The sequence below is a fragment of the Photinus pyralis genome, unplaced genomic scaffold (genome assembly GCF_008802855.1).
Source record: "Photinus pyralis isolate 1611_PpyrPB1 unplaced genomic scaffold, Ppyr1.3 Ppyr1.4_LG4, whole genome shotgun sequence".
In the NCBI taxonomy this organism is placed as follows: domain Eukaryota; kingdom Metazoa; phylum Arthropoda; class Insecta; order Coleoptera; family Lampyridae; genus Photinus; species Photinus pyralis.
Genome location: NW_022170511.1, coordinates 29,464,475 through 29,485,863, shown reverse-complemented (window position 1 = coordinate 29,485,863; position 21,389 = coordinate 29,464,475). Strand labels below are relative to the sequence as shown.

The window sequence follows — 21,389 nt, the reverse complement described above, 5'->3', positions numbered from 1 at the left end:
CAGAAGCAATCGGAAAAATTTCTGTGGCTAGCACAGATACCATCCGCAAAATTGTCCATGCGCGATTCTGCCCAAAAGCGATTCCTTTTATGTCTAAGAATACGTGTCCCCAATTTTAATCCAATCGGTTCAGCCCCTGGTTCAGCCGTTTAGCCGGAAATGAAAGTACAGACAGACATACCTACAGATCGACATCATCGGGATTTTGTTTGATTCAGAATCCTGGTGGTTCAAAAAAGTATATGCGCCGTGAAATAAAAGTATTATGCTATACAGTTTTTCTTAAGAGAAGCGAGTATTCCCCAAACCAAATCGGGAGTACAATATCTTGTTGGGCAATATTTTATTTTAAATCAAAAGAAGGGAACAACTCAACGATCCGCATAATTAGGATTGAGCCGTGGAAATAATTTCTTGATGTCAAAACTAACTTCACTTTCAAATGCAGCAAAAAGGAAATTTTGCACTGTTACAGTTTTCTTCTCAATTCATGCAAAGATAAAGGAGAAATTTATTACCATAACCCACATTCCCACCTCTTCACCTTATTTCATTCGTTGGAAAGGGCATATTTTTTCAGGAAAATGCTGTTCCGTAAAAAAATATTTTCGGGTGCATTGGAAAGCGCAAATACCGGCACCAAGAGCCCTCCGAGTTATTTTGATCATGTGTTTTCCACAATTTCGATTGGGTAATAAAATGCGAGCGGTAGTAGCGCAAAATTGACTTTATTGCGCTAGACAGTTCATAATTTCAACAGCAAAGAGAAAAATTTTAGACTTGATTTGGAGGGGGGTGCGGGCTCAAGCAAGTTCTTCTCCATTTTAACACATATCTTTGAGAAAAAGGGTAATAGGTAGTACTATAGTAATATATAGCACCGGTGTGGGTCAAAATCGCGGGTTTTTTGCAATATATTATAAATGCGAATGTGCAGGTATAACGAGTGGGTAAGAGTCATTAAGATGATCCTCCGCTCCGCTTTAGAAAGTAAAAAATGTGTAAACAATAATATAGCAAATGAGCTCTAGCTTGGTATTATATGGCTAAAACTATGCTTTCTGTCCGTCGTCTGTGTATACATGATTTCTCGCGAATGGTTTCCATTTTTTTCGAAATTCGAATTTCGAATTTCCAAATTGACAAGAAAGTCAGGAAAATGTACAATTAAAATAAAAATAAGGAATTCGCATTTCTTATCGATAAACGGTGATTGGTTGGAGCAGTTGCAATAAAAGACGATTGGGTTGTCATAAATCATTTCGATTTTAAATCCATCTCGGAGTGCAGACAAACCATCCAAAATGAAAGGAATTTACGCTGGTGGTGGTGGGAGCTAGTAAAAGCCCAGATTCGCATATAAAACCTTGCTATTTTTGTTTCTGACTACATTTGGATCCGATTTAGGTTTGAAAACAACGGCCGATCCTGATTAAAATTGCAGAACGGCAATTAGGATAATAAAATTAATGTAAATGTATGTAGAGCATGCGGTTATTGTAAAGCCACATGTCACCAAGTTAGTCCTGCATTTGACAGAATAGATTTGAAAGTGATATCGGATGGATTTACAAAAAAAGCGAGATGCATTGTTCCACACTGTCACATCAGCTACGTCTCATTTTCCAAACGTGAGTCGAAAAAGGATAGATATGAATTAGGTAAGCCCATTATTCGCGATAACTGGGGGAGTTTTAGTATAAAGGGGCACGAGAGGCGAAATTTTTGAATGAAATCATCTAAGCGTGTTGTACAATTCGTGAGCGGTCATATGTGAAATAGTCCCGGTATTGAGGGACCTGCAGGATTTCAAGTTAGAGCGGTAATAACGGGAATTTCAAAATGAACTTGAAAGAAATTTATCGTAAAATGTAATTGAATTTCTCCGAATTAAATTGTTCAATTTATAAAACCACGGTGATTTCCCTTTAGGCAAACCGCACGATTGTTACAGGGGCGATGTCCCTCGAGACAATAACGTCTTGATGACAATATGCCTCCGCGCACCACTAAAATAAAACGCTATCAAAATCTTTAATTTGCCTTTTGAATGTATAAAAGGACTCCGAAATAAAAACTTTTTTTGCCTATATCGTGTTTCCTCAATCTGACCGCTATGTACGTCATGAACATTTCAAAAGAAAATTTGATATGGGTGCTGTCGTCAGATGACTATCAAATTATGTTGCTCTTGCTTCCAGATATTATTTTATATTTTAACCGCAAAATGTTGAAACTGCCACGAGATAATTCTTTATAATCGCTTTTTACTTGTAATCTGCCCTTAAAAATCCCAAAAAAGGAAAGTTGTTTATGCACAATAACAGCCCACCCTTAATCTTCATTTAATTAACCGTGGCGGCGGTTTTATAAACTTGTGAAAGGCTTAACGATTATGTAATAACGATATAAATGAGAGAATGTGATACGTACTGCCGTTTCAATTTCTTATTTTTTACATAATTAACTCCATGAATGACATATCGATGACCGACTTACTCACCTATACTGATTTCGCGAAAATTAATGGAAAACTAGAGGTTTTTCTTTGCTAATACATTAAAATTGCGCCAGCTGCACATAACTAGAAAATCCTGAAATTTCTATAAATTTACGTTAATAATCGGGTAATCCTAATTTTAATTTTTGTGTAGGAGTTAAGAAGCACTCAAGACGCGCACATTATAATGCCGCACATACAAAACGCGTTTGGGTACTAAAAACGCATTTGTCAACCGTCGACATCATTATAAATTTCGGCAAAAAAATCCGTAATTATCCTTTAAAAAAAATGACATTTCACGAAAACTGCTTGTAAGTTAAGGGAAAAAAATAGGGTTTACATGTGTGTGTTGGTGACGGACAATGACGAGGTGTTGTACTTCCACTTGGTTAACTCCAAAGAATAAGCCGTAATAACGTTCAGGGATCAGCTATAAGCTAGTTACAAGGGGTGCGTGTATGCTTCAGAATTGCGTATTCGGAATGCTTGCATCTGGCACACATTGTTTGCATATAGACTTTTCCCACAAAATTGTTACTATATACTTATACAAAACGAAAGGAGGGAACAATGTGATGGGGATTTCTTGTTAGCAATAATCGCGCTTAACTTAATAGAAAACGTTAAAATGAAGGTAATTTTGTTTGCAGGTCTCGTCGATAAATCGCGTATTAAGAAATTTGGCGTCGCAAAAGGAACAACAGGCGTCGCAGCAAAACGAATCGGTTTACGATAAGTTGAGGATGTTTAACGGACAGGCGCCAGGTTGGGCATGGTACCCTGGTGCGACGCCGACTCCACACCTCGGCTTACCGCCGGCACCCGCTGCACTTACGACGCAAATCACTAGAGACGATTTACAGAAAAGAGGTAAGGGTTCGAAAGTGGAAAATTTGTGACAGTTAGTGGTGGTGCCATTGAAATCATATAGAGACTTTGATACCTGGTGGATTTTGAGCATAAAAATATAGCGAATCGAATTAATTCCAACTTAATTCGTGGCTGAGCGACTCAAAAAATCCAGAGATGTATACTATCTACATGTCTTCATGGACTTAATATTGTTTGATTTAACGTGAGGTAATTGTCCTATTAGTCGTTTTCTCTGGGAACATGATTTTTCTACCCTCGCTTTGGAGTACACACGAAAACATCGGAAAACTGAACGAAGAAAGGTGTTGAAGGTGTACAACTATACATAATTTCGAAAAAATTAATTTATCTTCTTATACTGATTTTCGATTATAAAGTTGTTTTTTATTGAAATCGTGCAAAAAGATTTTATATTTTTGCATTTCAGTTTCGAAAAACGCAATGGCGACGTAAAATTGTTTGGCTCACTTACAAATTGATTGCCGAACCCATAGCACCATGAATACATAAAGATGAACGATTAATTTAAATTTACAATATCCCCCCTCTAACTCATGTCCTCAGGTTTTGCACAAATAAGTTTAATATAAAAGTTGTTTGCACACTTGGAAATTTGCTAGTATTATTTATACAGGGTGTCCCTAAAGCGGTCCACATCTTAAACTTGGAAATTCTAAATGAGACACCCTGTATTTTTTTTTGATTTTTAGAATCTACGTTAAGTTCTAAGATCTATATTATCCTTAATTATTTTTGAGATAAAGGCTGTTGAATTTTATTCCCTTTTTGCTGTCCTTTTCTTCTAATTATTTTTTTACATACAGGAAAACGGTTTCAAATATATCTGCCTCACTTTAAACTATATTGTTAGTTTAATAAGAAAATAAATGAAAAATTAAGCATAATGAGACGCTTGACAATAATAACATATTTGTTTTTGCATTTTTATAATTATTACAATGTCTACTCAGACTGAAGCTTCATTTCATATAGTGTTACATGCACTTTAAGCACACGCAACAAAATTACCGTTAGTTACGAACGGTAAGCTCAGGTTAATCTGTGGCTCAGGTAAAGTAGATATGGGTCGGGGTGATGGCTAGTCCACAAAGCAACAATAAGTAAGTACTTAAACTAGATAGGCGCCATTTAGTCTTAAAGACAATTTAAAAGAGGAAAAATACTTAGTGAGAGGGAACCATTCAGAGATCAAACTAGGTAAGAGATTTTTGTTCTGTTCTTGATAAAGCTAAAAGGATAAAGAAATTGAATGGGTGGAACATAAGCAATAACGGTACCTAGTCAAAGAATAATTGAAATGGCAACTTAATTCAAGAATATAAAAAGTGGTTTCCAAACGTTTCAAAGAGAAGGTGAAATTATTTGAGTCAAAATTTAAAAAGTAACTTACAGAATGGAACTACTCGTTGTAAGAAAATAATTATCACTTCCGTCCGCAGGATTAAACTTCTTTAAATGGCTATCACAAAAAATATATTATTTACAATTCGCCTGTATTGACGAAATTAAAATATTGCCTTTGAACACTGGCCACGGATCTGAATTCAAAAGGGTGCTCTCTGCCACTAATCTACAATCATACAAAAACACAACAACAAAAAAGAAAGGGGTGGGGTAGTGAATAAATCTAACGTTTATTACGTCAGGCAACTGGAATACGAAAAACCGCAATTAGCATTCAATGGAAAGCAATAGCTATTCTTCAAAAGGATATCGTAACCGTTGCGATTAAGGAGCAATACTTCAGGTGTAAATAATTTGTATGTAGGTTAGGAGTCAGGAGATTATGAGCCGTGTTCTCCATAAGATCGCGGTCAAGAAATTTTCCAAAGGGCTTGCTTGCCCGAGATATATACAGATGGTAGTAACTAAATGGAATATAACAATTTAAAAAAAAACGTTACAATTGTTATCAAAATATAAAGCCTCAAATTTAGATTCTTTCATAGTTCAATAGGCTTTACTTCGAAAACGATAAAAAATAGTATAGTTCTATCTTGTGTAGATTTGTCTTAGTATTCAGCGTAAATTCTGAAAATTGAATAAAATACGGGGTCGTTTAGAATTTTCAAGTTAGGGGCTTTGGACCGCTTTTGGAACACTATCTATCTACTTGCCCGAGAAATATACAGATGGTGTAACGGTAACTAGATGGAATATAACAATTTTTAAAAAACGTTACAATAGTTATCAAAATACAAAGCCTCAAATTTAGATTCTTTTATAGTTCAATAGCTTTTGGAATACCATCTATAAATAGCACTACCAAATTTGAAAAGTTATGCTTAGGTCAAACAACTGTTGGATTAAACTTATTATCACTTAGTTACAATATAATCGCAAGGGGATGAAGTCACCTTGGTTTCCACCACCAATCCAGTGTATTTGGTTAAAACATGGCGGATCTTCTAATCATCAATATAAAATAACACCACCGTTTGGCCACACTGTAAGAATTCTGGTATGCTATGTCATCTTTGGTACTTTTGTGGTATTGAACACCACAGTATTTTGAAAAGCATCGTGTTAGGTATTAGGTATTACCATTTGTGAAGTTCACTCAGCGGTTATTATTTAGGAAATAATTTAGTGACTGACTGATTTGGTATCGTGAAGTCCATTATGTGCTCGTGCTGAATCAGCAGCTGATGTTTTAGGAGTTCAGATTAATATCTTAGGCTTATAGTTATTTACATAATAAGTCATGAAAGTGGTCGTTTACATGACGCGGAGGCTTATTTAAAAGTACGAGGACGTCCGAGTATCTCTTTAATGCCTCCAAGTCATGTGGACTCACTTTCATGACGTAGTGCAATATGCGCTCCCCACAAAGTCAAGAAAGAGGTACGAAAAGGCATACAAACCTATAAAGGAATAATTACTTCCACAAATATTTCATTAATTGTTAGTAATTAAAAAACCATTATCCTTTGTGTAGGTATATTAATATTTAAAAATATCCACATAGTCTGCATTATAATTATCCAATCGTTGATTGAATAACTTATTCAATGAACGATCTAATTGTTATTTTGCATGTACTAAGACGGTAATGGGAGTGAGGCAAAAATATTACAGTACTAGTCAGGTAAAGATCAACTTTCTAATGTCAAAATAGCCCTGAAATTTAGATTTTCTTGACGGTTTCAGGTAAAAGCTTTTTAAAGCTAAGGTTTTGCCTCAAATAAATTTAAGACGCGAAGCACTTGGTTCAAGGTATAGGCTCTTGAATCTTGATTTACTTTTTTGTTTCCATATGCTTTTGCCTTAGTCTGCAAAATGCAAAAAATTTGTGTCCCAACATGGCGAATCTTCAAGCAGGTTTGCCAAACAAAAATTACAATCTCAACTCAACTTTGAACGAAAATACTGAATCCAAAATCGATCAGCGCATGTGCGACCACTCAGACGAGGCGATTGTCCTAATGATCTTTGCGCTTTTGAAAATGCTTACCACTTTTTTAAAGGGTGGTATACAACGACAGTTAGCCAGGTTGGTCCTACAGAGATTGTATCGAACCATTTTCATGACAATTTTTGTTACCTGACCAAGAATTGCGATTGAATATTTATTTTGATGTTTTAAAAACTAAATTTGGATTCATTCAATTTTCATGTTGAAAAACGCAAAAAGAATGCTCTTTCACAACGAATACACTGTTTAACTGAAGCGTTTTAATGATGCATGCAAGGTTACTGATCACTACTTGAACTTTACTTAATGTTTCCTTCCACACTCGCAGATAAAACGTGTTTTTCCCGATACAGTTCATTCCTCGATGTATTTATCTCTTGGACTTTATTTCTTATACTGCAGGTTCGCGCGGTTGCCCCTTTTCGAACTTAATTTAATACGGCTACCCGAACTTTCACTGACATACCTACCGTTTAGTTTCCTGTTTTATTACTTCTCCATATGGGTTCCCTATGCTACCCTTTACCAACGCTTCGAAATCCCGATCTTAATTCCTCTCTATTAATAATTTTGACGTGAGCACTACAACGGCTCAAACCGCATTAATTAAATTTCAACACTAAAGCAGGGTACAGATCAGGCGTGAACTGTTCTCAAACGATTAGCGATTAGCTCGTTCATGATTGTGGACCTTCCGTCCGTCCGTCTGTGTACATGATAACGCACGAACGGTTTCCAATTGTGTTTTCAGTAATAGATAATGGTCAAGGAACTAACTGATGACATTTTGGTCATTTGGAATGTTTGTCCGTCCATCTGTGTTTGTCGCTCGTTGTCTATATTGGTTTGAACAGTTTATATCTAGTGTAAACGCCGAAATTGTGATCAGATTTCGACCTGCTCGCAACCTGCTCACGTGCAATTCACTAATACCGGGTTTTGGTGTTTATCTCGACTTTATACCCTGGCTTATCTCCCCGCCCCCATTCATTATTCATTAAAAAAAAACGACTCCTACTGACATATAATCCCAAATCAACCAATGAAACCCTCTCAGTCACCAATACTTAAACTGACAGTTACCATCAAATCCACGTTGACTCCAACAAACGCCGAATTTCTAGTTTTTTAGCTTACGATAATGAGGAAACCCACGTAATGAACATTGTATAGCACTTCCTCGGAACTTGAGCTAATCTCGCGCCAAACTGAAGTCCCAATTTGATCACGTCTTTACAAGACAAAGGAAAAATTTCCATGGCACATCCTTCGTCTTACTGAAATAAAGTGCGCGAGTTCTTTTGGAAAATTATTGACTTATAAAAGAACAATGCATTTTTACACAAAAATAGTGATTCCCAAAATTCCTTCCTTCATCATTCACACCAAAGAACCCAGCAGCTAACCATCCCTCCGTAATATTCGAAAACTCGCTCAGTTCAAAAAGAAGCGCCTTGGGTCCCTGACTTCTGATATTAACTTTGAAACAAAACTTGAACGCAAATTGGGAATGGAAAATGAATTTCGCTTCAGATGACTGTATCAGCATGTTTTAGCATTGTTAGACCTATGCCGAGATTTTTGGGTTGTGAGTATGTAGTCTATCCATAAGATAGCAAAAAGCTCAGAATTAAGTGCTCATTAAGTGCTTCGATTATAGTTTTTGTGAACTTAAAGATGCAATTTTGAAGGAGGGGGTGGGAGCGAATATTTCATGAACGACTTTTTTGGAGAGAATTTTCCTGAACGAAGAATGGTCGAATATTGATAATATTTCCGAAACAAACCTAGTAGGTACCATATAACTTTCCGAGGGCAAACACTGTGTGAATTTTCCGAGGCACATTTTCCCGTAAAAACTGACTGGTACCTATGGCATTTGATAATCTCCACAGTGATAGAATGAACCTAGGAATCAACGTTTTGACTCCTGGATTATATGCAAACAAAAGCAAGAAAAGTTATCATCTGTTGGTCAAAAGACAAATGGTCGGTAACATTCACCTCTTGGACATCAACCCAAATGATTTTGCCCTATGATTGGAAAGGCTTTAATTTTGAGCATGTTATTTGAATGTTGAAAAACTTCTGATTCCAAAATCTCATAGAAAACAACATTTGACTCACACCTTCGTTTTGGAGGCGCGCTAATTTTGCAAAATCAAACGTGGAACGTGATTGAAGAAAAATGAAAGAAAAAGCCTTAGTTTGGGACCTTTCGAAGGCTTAACTCTCAAGGGAAACATTTTGGCCCTCAGTTTAGTTACAGTAGTTTTCTGTTCCGCCAATTAACTTAACTTAACTTTTACATCCTGTACGCGCAACGCTTTTGTTATTTACGAAAACTAATGAAATTTGTTACTTGGAACCGAATTTAACCGTTTAAGCAGAATGTAGGCTGCTCACCTGCAGTTTCTTTCGTTTCATGCATTAATAGTCAATAATCAAATCGCGGTTATCACGTCTTTAAAGATTGTTAAAATGCTATAGAGATTATTCATAGGTTCCCAAAATTCCTAAAGGATCATTTATCAATAGTGGATAACCAACACTTTCTGCGCATGCGCCAAGTCCAAGCGTGGTAGATGTCTAAACTCATTGAAGGTCATCGTGGCTGTTGTTTAAACTAACTAGGGTTCTTGCCTGAACTAATGCCACTGAAGGTCTTCGTGATTCTTGTCCGGCCTTACTATACTACTATAAATATTAGGGATTTCTCAAGGGTTCATTTAGACATCCCGCAGGGAATGTTTTTACAAAAATTTGAATTGATTCATGAGAACTTTTTCATTGGTTCTATAGGAAATATCTAGTACTATGGCACCGGAATCTTAAAAAGTCAGAAATTATCTCGTAAATTTTGAAGTACCTGCCTCTAAAAATCGTGAGGAAATCTATGAAGAATTTGCAATTAATCTAGAAACTTCCTCTGTATCCGTGAAGAAATTATAACAAATCTTTAACTACCCTCCGAGCAAGTTGCAAGAAGTTCTACAACATATTTGAAGAATTTCTCTTGCATCAATAAAGATTTTAAGTAGATTATGACTCCCTGAAAGATGCCTAGGTGTAGGTGTCTGCAAAAAAATCTCTGAATGGCCTCCAAAATATCTTTATTTATGATTTATACTTGATAAATTTCTTGAAGAATTTTTGCCTGAATCTTTTAGAAAAACTAAATTAAAGAATATTTAACGAATCATTAAAGGGTCCTTAAAGAACCTCTGAAAATCCCTTAACGTGGACAAAGATCCTAGATTCTCCGATGAGTCTGGGAAAAATGAATAAAGATTTACATTCTTTAAATATTTTTTAAGCACGTAAGGGTCTCTGGAGATGTGTTAACATCACTTTTGAACATACGAAAAATTTGTAATAAATATACTAATTATAGATGATAGTAGTCTGTTCAGAATCTCTGAAGTATCTCTAAAATGTCATATAATTTCTGAAGCGAGTCTGTGCATGATGTTTTGAGGTCTCAAATGCCTCTGAAAATTCTCCCAAGAGCTTCACCAAAATAATCGGAAAGCGTCTTAGAAAAAGCTCCTTCTCTGAAGATTTTTTCAAAAAACATTGAACATCTTTTTTTTAACATACCAACCTCTGGAGAGCGTGAATTTTTCCGATTCCGGGAACGAATCACACGCAGGCGAATGCGACTTTCCAATGCGAATGCTCTTGGGGGCGCATGAAGTAGAATTACGGATTAGTTCACTTTAAATATAACACCCCTGCTATCAGTTTACTAGGTCGACCTGATCAAGCTCTTCAGAGTGTGTATTATGGAATATTTCCTCATAATCCTGTCAAGGCAGTGGAAAGTGTAAATTCGTACTTCTTCCCTTGGTGAAGTAGTTCGACTCTTATATTTCCACTTCTATTGTCTCTGTTACTCTTCAGGATCGTCTTTTCAAATGAAGCTGCAGGTTTCCGACGTCCTCTAAGCTAGTAAAGGGTAGCGGCATAAATCAAAGTGTCACATGAACTTCACGCCCTAGGCACATGATTTCTTTAACATTAAAAATGACATTCTCACGTTTTTTGGACGTCTACTCTTTTCGATTGACGCAAGGAATTTGAAAATGGTGATAGATGCGCAATTTGCGGTTTGATTAAATTCGTGTTACAATTGGAAAAAAAGATTGACAATAGTAGAAGATTTTATTTTATCCTCGCCAACCCCATAAAACGTTATATAAAGCCGTACGAAAGAAACATCCCCAAACCAGACGTAAGACTTTCGAAATACACGCACCATCCGAATTCAAGTGTAAATATCTTTTATCGATTTGAGTGGTCTAGAGTGTTTAAAAACTAAACCACTTTTGATACGAAGGCATTATCTAAATCATCTCATCAGTAGATGAGGGATGCGGACTAAGTTTTTTCCAACTTTTTTTGTAGGAAATGGGAGCGTTACATATAACGTTGGTTAATGTGAAATAGTAATTATCTACAATCTACATTGAGGTAGTGGGAGAGTGGAGATAAAATAATTTCGTTTACTGACGGGCGCGGGCGGTCGCTCCAAAATGAACATAAATTCCATGCGAGTGAACTTTTGCTGCCCAATCTAAACCGGTAATTGTGTTAGCGGTAAATTTCATCGTAACACTCGACAACAGCGGGCTGGAAAGGGGGTGGTCTATTAACGCTAGTGAAAAATACGAAGCTTTTTTGTGCTCGCTGCAAATAAAATGCAAAAAAATTATGGATGAAAGTTTTATGCATATGTGATGCTCGGGAACGTTGTTTCCAACTTGTTACTCATAAAATCTATTTAATAAACGACTTTCACGAGCCAGTTTTGTCAAAAATTATTTGAAAAACAAAAGTGTAACATAGGAGTTTTATCGTCTTTCTAGTCATTCTACTAGCGGCTGTTTCCCACCACCCGCTTCGCAACCCTCTTTACTTCCGCTTCTGTAAACTCCACCCCATTTCATATCCACCCTCACCATTTCATTCTCCTTGTTTTATTTCATCTTCTGATCCTATTCCCTTGCCTCCTGTTTATGTTTTCTGCCTATGAATCTCGCAACTCAAATTTAAATATTTTAGATTTAAGCACTCGCCCCGATTCCGAAACACGAAAATCAGAATCGCTTCTTGTTTATCTTTTGACGGTTACAGAAATTAAAAATTTCAAGTCATATCGACCGGTTTACACTTCTTTCATCTTATTAAAGTTGTTGAATGTCGCCGACAAGTATTTTTTTCCTGTCCTGGACCGTGTTCATCTTTTTCTAATCAGGTCTTATGTCCACTCGAATTTTTCACCTCGACGAGTTTCTCGCCTTTTTTCGGTTCGATCTGCTTGTTGTCCTATCTTCCATATGCGTACATCTGTCAAACAACTTGTCTAATTTTGCTTTTTTTCGTATAAACGCTCATTATTATAGTGTAATTTTTTTCTTTATACAAACAGAATGCAACTTCACGTGCAGTTAAACTCCGAAAAGCGGCAAATAAATCCGTATACGCCGGCTAAAAACCTATTTCGCTATTATTTATTAATGGAGTGCAAATTTGTTTTTGATTAATCAAATGGGCTCATTTAAAATTCATTAGCACTAATGTAGTTTCGGCCTAAGTATGTTGTCCATTTTTAATCTAATTGATTATTTATTTACATTTAATTCAAAATTCAATTAATTTTAAAATAGTATTAATATTAATAGGGGGTTTCTACAAGTAAATTTAATTTCACGTGACTCGTATTTGAAAGTGAGGTATCTGGAGCGTGTGTTACAATTCCCCGACAACAATTTGATAATTTGTACAATTTTAACATAAATAACCAACCAGAAACCCCTCTACTTATATATCGCAATTTTTTTTTAAAATATAAACAAAGACCCGACATTGTAGTCATTGACCATGTTTTTTGAGTCTCCCCTCAATTCCAATGTCCACGTATATGATAAATTTTTTGGTTTAAAACGTTTTGAAAATAATACTCTGTCTAAACTATTATTATTTTGAAACAACAAAGAGCAGGCGCCATAATATATATGCGTGCTGTTATGTAACTCGCCAGAAGTATATTGCCAAAATTCAACTAAATAAAGATTTCAATAATAACTTACCTATTCCTAAATAGTAAAATGAAAAGTAAAAAACATAAATTAACTTGACTTCACGTTTCGACTCGAGAAATACCTTTACTTTCAATCACTGAAATTTCAAAATAAACATATATTGTTTGACAAGGTCCAAAATCTCAGTTTACGATTAAATTTGACTTTAAAATCCCATGAGTGAGAACAAGAGACTTTCATCATTATCTCTATTTGGATAGTATGATTTTAAGCTATTGAGCTCGCGGATCTTTTTGAAAATACATTTTTTGGTTGACCTGCAGTATAGCCAATTGTTTCATGTGTGAAAGATACAGTGTTACGATGAATTTCCATTTTCCAAATTTGCTTGCGATACGCCGAGTACAGTGTAGATGTATATTTTGTAATGTTTTTTTTAAATCTTCAAGTAAATACCAGGAGCGAATAGGGATTTATTGGTATTATTTTCCCTATGTCTACTTTTAAATGACAGAACTTCTTCTGGAGTGCGCCTAATTTGGCTTCCGTATTTTTATTTTCGAAAAAGTTGATTTTGTCAATGGTATAGTGCCGGTAACAGTTTAAGGAGCGTCAGAGATTTATTTTCTGTTAAGCCAAAGCAACAATATCCAAACTAATTAATATTACACCCAGATGTTTATTTGTTATAAAAAGTTATTTTGGATGCATAAAATTAGGTGCCCTTAAAAAGGGATTTTGTCTTTTGAAAATAGACATAGGGAAAAATAATATACATAAATCCCTATGTCTACTTGTAAATAAATATCACTGTATATAATGTGATTTAAGGGAATCCATGAATAAATAAAAAAATAAATACAAAAATGGTGTGTTAACTGGGTCTGTAAAGACCTTTCTATGCCCTTTATCTTGTAGCGAGTTAATTTTTGGGTTCTTTAGAATATTTAAAAAAATCAAGAACAAAACGTGAGTGAGTGTGCTATAATTTTCGCTGTGTCAAGTTAATCTATGAGATTTGTTTGACACAACAGTTTTAAATTAACTCTTGAACAAATATTAATCACTTATTTTAGTTATTGGCCCAAATATTGTGCAAAACGTTTTTGTTTTAATAAAACTATAAATCAGTGTATTTACAATTTTTTTTTAATTTTACGTCAGACTTATAAATCCGTGCGACGCTTCAAAAATAGTGTCATTATTACTTAAAAAGAAGTAGTTCCAAACGTCTTTGTAGATTAATTAAACTAATTTTTGTGAATTTTCCAAATATGGGTAGGTATATTTCATATCAAACGGGATGGTTAAAACTGAAAAGGCCTTCCAAAGTGAAATGTGTATGTGTTTTACAAAGTTAGCTACTCATTGGACTAAATGTTCATGAGTACTATCTTATTCACGTATTTTATCATAAACATTTGATAGATTTTTGTTTCAAAAATTCCCATATATTTCTTTGGGGCGCTGTATTTCTGTGGTTTTCAACAGACAAAATGATGCTCGAAGCCAACAATTGTGTAACTATCCACTAGAACAGCACTGGTCCCATATGGAAATTTGTATAGTTGTATATGCTAATAAATGTGCTTTGGTTTAAGCGAGTGCTATTAGCTATTACTAGTCGCGTAATAGCACTGATTGCACTTAATATCTTTGGAAGCCACACTCGTTACATTTAAAATTCTTAGAAGTTTTGTGTGTGAACATACTTTCTCAAACTGGATCTGCGACCACATTTTAAAACTTTTTAACAACTTTACCTACTTCTACAGCTTCCACTTCTGAAAAATAATTTTATTAGGTCATAAGTTCTTGTAGGTACTTTTGTTTCGGTTCAATCACATTAAATACACTCAACGGTTAATTGAACTTACAGCAAATCACAGTTGACGATGACAGGGATTTTTGTCCGGGGGGATTTTGGTCGAGGGATATTGTGCTGTATCTTTATTTTGATGTTGTGTGAAACGTGTCTTATAAATCCGTTCCGCATTTTAACAATGGTGTAATTATTACTAAAAAGAAGATTGTCAGAAACGTCTTTGTACCGTAATTGAACAACTTTTCTTTAATTTTTCAATTTTTATGCCAAACCAAACCGAAATTAGGCAATGGCAGAGTGGATCAGAAGCTAGGGGTTGTAGGGGTTGAGGATATTTTGCATGGATTTCCTATTGGGCGAAGATTCTCGGGGACGCTGACAGTTGCGAATATTCTGCGGGGGCAAATTATTTTCAGGCCAGTTTTTTTGGCGATGTTGAGATTTCGTAAGCTAAGCGACCTTACTTGTTGAGGGAGGGGGGGGGGGGGAGACGAATAGTAGGAAGTCATTTTACCAGAATGAATATTGAGGAGGCGAATACATCGGGTCAAACATTTTCCTCATGTTAAGATACAGAGGCAAATATTTTGTGAACGAGTTTCCCTGGCGGTAGAATCACTTGGATTTTCCTTAACATGATTTGGGCAGAGATTATTCGTGGAAGTTGAGAGATGCGACAGCGTAGATTTGCCTGGGGCTGAGTTTTCTTCTCTTGGACGTGCCGTAGTGAGGGTTTTTTTTTCGTTTTTCTTTGAGAAATTTTTCAAAAGCCCGTGCGTTGGACTCGAAAGACAACGTCAAACCTTCCCCAATCGATTCCTATGAGTTCAAGAGTTCAAGGATCAGTGCCCACTCAACGAAGGCCAAAAACTCTAAAATAGGGAAAATAATTCGTGTAAAAGCGAATTTTCGTATAGTTGTGGGTATCTTAATCACAATATACTAAAGGTACTGATTGATGGGGGTGGAGCTGTCCCTTTTTTTAGTTTTTCGTAAATGTCTCGTAAACGGCGGCCCATAGCAATAAATGTTCTTATACTTAAGTAACCCACAGAATAATAATAATAATAATAGTACATAAAAATAAAACCTAGACATACTACAACTACCACCACGTACACACACACTAGCACAAAAATCCGTCATCCTCAAAACATGCAATATAGTGCGATCTTTTCTACACTGACCATAAAAATAGCAATAGGTATCAGTGGTACTTGGTGTTGACACCCGTCCACTGACATAACTCCATAAAAGTGTGAAATTTAAAATAAAATAATAATAATAATCACATTTCAAAGGATATAGTAGGTACCTACAGGAACTTTAGCTCTTCGGGCAAACAAATAATCCATAATATCTCATGATTGATGTTGGTTCCTCAGGCAGTGCTTTTTAACAGTTCCCAAAAATCTCAGCCATGGAACATGTACAGGACCCAATCGGGGAGGAGGGGAGACGGCGGTTCTCTTTCTGATACAAATAGGCGCCTAAATGCAGTAAAATTGGAGTAATGAAGGACCGTGGGCGACACATTTGCCGGCCCTCTTGCTCTGGGGTTCACTGTCGGACTTGATAACGATCCTGCAATGAGTCTGGGTTCTTGAACAAGGTCTTCCTCATCGAGATCTTGGTCGAGGTTCTACTTCCTCAAGCTCTCTGCACAGCCCCCCTCAAAACCTCACTGCTTGGTTTCATCTACAGGTCGTTCAGGAGTCGCAGAAGCAGGTTTGAATTTCTTGAAGCGTTCAAAATGGTAACGCACGTGTTCGCGTGGATAGAAATCCTCACACTGACAGGGATCTGCCTTCCAAATGATGACTTCAGCCATCGTTTTCACTCGCCTCACTCTGAAGGAAGTAATCGATTTTGTGTGTATATTTTTCTGCAGGACACATGGACAGGCACTACTGAGCGCTTATCCAAAAGCACCGCTAAACCATCTTCCTTCTTCAGAATTACTCTTCGCAGTGTTTCTAAATCACTCTTCACCTTCGTGGTCTATCTTTCTGCTAATCGGAGATTTTACTCAATTTCGTAGGTATTTTGGACAAATTCTGTTACCTTATGTTCGAACAGTCATGTTTCCATTAAAATGTGAATAGAACTTAGTAAGACCGTCTCTGAGAGCTGGGATTACTAGTGCGACTTTTCAACCTCTAATACTAAAATTGTCATACTTCGATTGGGTTCTGTAAATTTTCCATAGCAGGAATGTTGGGGGCTTTGTTCCCTGTTAAAAAAGTACTGTCTGAGGAAGCAATATCAATCGTCATATTTTTTTTAAAGTGACAGCTCTTTTTGAAAATTCCTGTACGATAAGGGGAAAAGTTAATAAATCATCAATTCTGTTGGGTAGTTCATTGAACCAGTAGGCCACGCGAGCGGAATTCTCCAAGTCTACTGAAACAATCTGGCTCAAGCAGGTAGGTAAATGGGAGGGGAGGATGACAGGTTCAAATCCTCTCCATACACGAAAAGAGAGTCGAAGTAGTTTTTTTAAGTGGAAAACGCTACGTAAATTTCCTTCAATATATTCACAAGATCGAGAATGGTTCAATGACCATACCCCATTTTGCCTTCACGTCGCTTTCAACGGGAATTGTGGGAAATTGCAAAGTAAACTCCCAACCAGTCCTAGATATTGTAACCAAAACGATGCAAAGTTTAAAAGAAAATTCGGTGGCATGGAATAGTCTAAGAAGAAATGTGTTTACTAACCATACAAAAAAAACGATGAAGTATGTTGCAGTTTTTGACCTATGAAGTAACTCCATTTCCCATGGCTCTAGGGTGAAATGAGAAAAGGGTCTCTCTATACGATGTTTTTCCAGTAGAAAACACCGCAACTCTCGATCTCAACCAACCTACTAGCTAATAGGAATGGACCAAAGAGAGACGATAGCATCCTAACATCCGTGACAACCAACGACTTCATGGCACCTGACCCCATTCTTAACACAATATTTTGCCGATGCACGCCTGGGTGTGGGGTGTAATGCAACTTCCTGAAAGCTGAAATTGCCTGCTCCAGTATCTGCGTCTCGTGCACTAATGGAGCATCCATCGAAGACATTGTCGAAAATGATGTTTTCCATTAAAGAAATGGTTAATATTTTTATTTTTAGGGCTGTGAATCCCCCATCCATCAGTACCTACTTTTAGTATGTTGTTTAAGTCACCTTCTCCTTCACATTTACACGAATTATTTCCTTATTGGAAGCGAATCTATTAGGGCAATCTTTTATGTCAAATGTGCCTTAAGCGAATGCTTCGAGAATGAATATTTTGAGTTACCTTGAAAAACAATTTCCTTTTGGGGTGGAAGTGTTTCGAACTGTTGGACGGGCAATCTTTTCCTTAGTGGCAATCATTATAGGATAACTTTCGAGGAAGAGCTTATTTTGATATGCAAGCTTTTTGAGGCAAATCATCGGTATGTTTGTTCTCTGGGCCGAATATACCTAGCAGAAATATTAAGTAGGTGTTTTACCGGTAGTAAATATTCCTATAGCGAATTAACTGGGTGGCTAGTTGTTTTTGTGCAATTTCAATTTTGATTAAGTTTACCTTTGCGCGACTTTCTTTGTAGGAGATTGTCTGACTGAGTTTTCTTGGAAACGAATATTTCGAGGTAGATCTTTCGCGATGGAATTTTTTGAGACGAGCTATTTACGAGAGGGTTCTGATGGATTCTGGATTACGATAGGCGGTCCACGCGAGGGTTTTAAGCAATTGTTTTGAAAGCACGGATGACTCTCTAGGCCCAATATTTTTCACACTAGTGTCTCTGAAACTGGGGCGGCGAGTGTCCTAAGCTTTATATCTATTATAACTGAAAACATTATAAAAGTTACCAGTTTGACGAAATTTAAAACTCAAATTGTGTACCAATACAGGACAAACGCGTTGAAAGGCCACGGAAATAATTCGGAGCGTCAAAGATTTTTACCTAAAAGCCCATGTACTCTGAGTATCGGGCGTTACCTCCTGTATTCTGATTTGAATCCGCCAATTTCGACATTTTCAAGTCGGAATTTTTAAGTATAAGCGGGATTTCATAGGGATTCAAGCAGTTTAAATTTATACTGTTCAGATTTGTGTGCATAATTTACCCCATTTTACCAAAAATCCTAGCTTGAGGTTGTGTCGGTGTAAGCTGAAAAATAAGGCTGTAATAATAAGGATTATAATTTCTGACAGTCAACCACGAATCGCGTATTTAGTTTGGTTGGCTCATCGATCAGTATTTACAATGAATGTCTTGTTTTTAAAGCGTTGCTAAATATTATTTTGAAGGATAGTTGGGTTGAATAGTTCAGTTTGCCAATTTTATTCCATGACTAGGGATGTCGTTAAGAGTTTTATCATAGCTACCTACGAAATGTAAATGGGCATGAAGAACTACGTGTTTTATTCATTTCTCCTTTAGTTGAACTATAGGTAAGTACAGGAAATGGAAATCACGAAAGCTTCGAGATTTAAAATGAAATAAAATTTGACATGCAACCACTAATTGGCACAAAATAAGCAAATCATTTTAATTACAAGACCGTATAAATACTATTTAGAGAAGAAGTTTCGGTAATAATAGACATTTTGTTAACAGGAGACACGATGCATGAGAATACATCTGATGGAAATTCCGAGCACAACTCGTCAGGCGACGAAGATTCACAATTACGACTCCGATTGAAAAGGAAACTACAAAGAAATAGGACTTCATTTACAAACGAGCAAATCGACAGTTTAGAAAAAGGTGAGTACATTTTTCCGTACGGTGAAATTTTTAATTGCAATCGAAATGCTTTCCTTTTTTTCCAGAATTCGAACGAACTCATTATCCGGACGTTTTTGCGAGGGAGAGGCTAGCAGAAAAAATTGGATTACCTGAGGCACGTATCCAGGTAACAATTTTTTACACATCAGTAGAACGACCCTTAGTTATTGATAAAGCAAATTTCAATTTGAAAACAAAAACTTTTTTCGCGGAAATCTAATGAATTTGCAATTCAAATTTTAAGCAAAAGTAACAATAACATGAACATTTCTCTTAGAGAAAAAAAACGCGAAATTGAGAAAAAAGTTCATTCGTCAAATAAAAAGGGTGACGGTCGCCTGCCATGCTAAATGTTAACCCTCTGCTCTTTTTCATTTATTTTTCAGTTAGTAGATAGATTGGTTTTTTGTAGGTAACAAACAATTGTTTATTGTACTTCCCCACCACCTCCACCATTAATGAGTAACCGATCCTGTTGTTCGAAGTAGGGACAGTGTTGAGCACCTTACATATCTGCCATTTTTCTACGATATATTCCATACAGTTTTCTTCAACTATGGCCTTTATTTTAGTGGTAAATTATTATTCTCTCAAACTGTCGAATATGACCATTAACAAGCAGTAATTTGAATGGTAGAATGGTAACTTTAATATTGGGTATAAACAATATAAATGTGATATTTTCATCAACGTTAAAGGGCTATTGTCCCTTATGCGGTAAAGGATCGTTGGAAAGCTTCAGCGGCCCCTTTGCCGCATCTCAAAATATTCCTCGCAACGGTATGCCAGTTTGTTCTCAGAATAGTCGCGTTTTGTATACCATTGCTACACGGTGAGTTTTTTAAGGGTTTTCTACAATCAGAAGTACTTACCGCACCAATTGTTACAGTGCAAATTCACGTTAATTTTTAATTAGCCATAAAAACTAAAAGAACCATCAATGTAATTACCACGGTTTCAATTAATTAATCTTCCCACTAACCGGTATACACCGTTATGATGGGTATGGTGGATTGGATTGAAGGCTACAAATGAAATTATTTATTCACGATGGATGACACTAAAACGATACATCACTTGATAAAAATTTTAAGGCAAGCAATAACTAAAGACACGATATATATAATTGATACTGTTGACACCAAAATTCACCCACAGGATTTAAACAAAATTGGGATGCATTATTAAATATTGATGAAATTGGGGTGGAACTTTTGGTCTATTTGGAAGAAATGCTTAGTAGCATTCTGAGTTTCCTTATTAACGAGCTCCTAGCAAGTTCATAATTTTACAGTGTCTGTCCATCTATCCGTTAGCACAATATCTCGAAAACGAATGGACTGATTACGATGGAATTTTGCAGGTGGATGCTTTATCAAATTTGTAGATCGGAGTTCGAAAATTCGCTATGTAGGCCTTTTTGACATCTCCGTTACTTATGAAACGAATTGCATGAAATTCAAAGTGAGAATATCTTTAGCCATATAATACACAATGCCAAACTATAGCCATACCCAGGAGCTCCTTTAGTATATTTGCTCAATTTACTATAATATAATATTTATAAATTACACCTTAATATTTCTCGTTTTTGGTGACAAACAGACAGCAATGCTTGTTTTGTATTTCACAAAATCTTATTCAGAACGGAAATAAATTAATTCCCGTTGATGAAAATAGAACCGAAATGCATTAATGAAGAAGCGAAAGCTATCAGGTTTTCCAATGTTGATGAGAAACAGAAAACCACTACTAGAGAGTAATGGGTGATTAATAATTGCTTTGGTAGTAGTTGGCTGTGGTTCTCTCTTTCTATTGATATAAATGACATATCAACTGTCAATAAATGTTACCCTAACCGAAAAGAATACAGTTAAACAAAAAAACAAGTTAATTATAATCGAAAGAACGAAACAATAAATTCAAGC

General features: G+C 36.1%; 1 protein-coding gene across 6 annotated transcripts in view; it reads left to right on the top strand.

Moving 5' to 3' along the window:
- The window catches only part of LOC116169887 (paired box protein Pax-6), an 80,138-nt gene that overhangs the window by 42,918 nt on the left and 15,831 nt on the right, over window positions 1-21,389 (top strand). For 5 of the 6 annotated variants that reach the window (XM_031486074.1, XM_031486071.1, XM_031486070.1 and 2 more), the window contains 3 exons: window positions 3,154-3,373; window positions 19,291-19,440; window positions 19,506-19,588. In XM_031486074.1, coding sequence (XP_031341934.1) covers window positions 3,154-3,373; window positions 19,291-19,440; window positions 19,506-19,588 — 453 coding nt within the window. The remainder of the gene's footprint in view (window positions 1-3,153; window positions 3,374-19,290; window positions 19,441-19,505; window positions 19,589-21,389) is intronic. The other variant, XM_031486072.1, reaches the window with a different exon arrangement.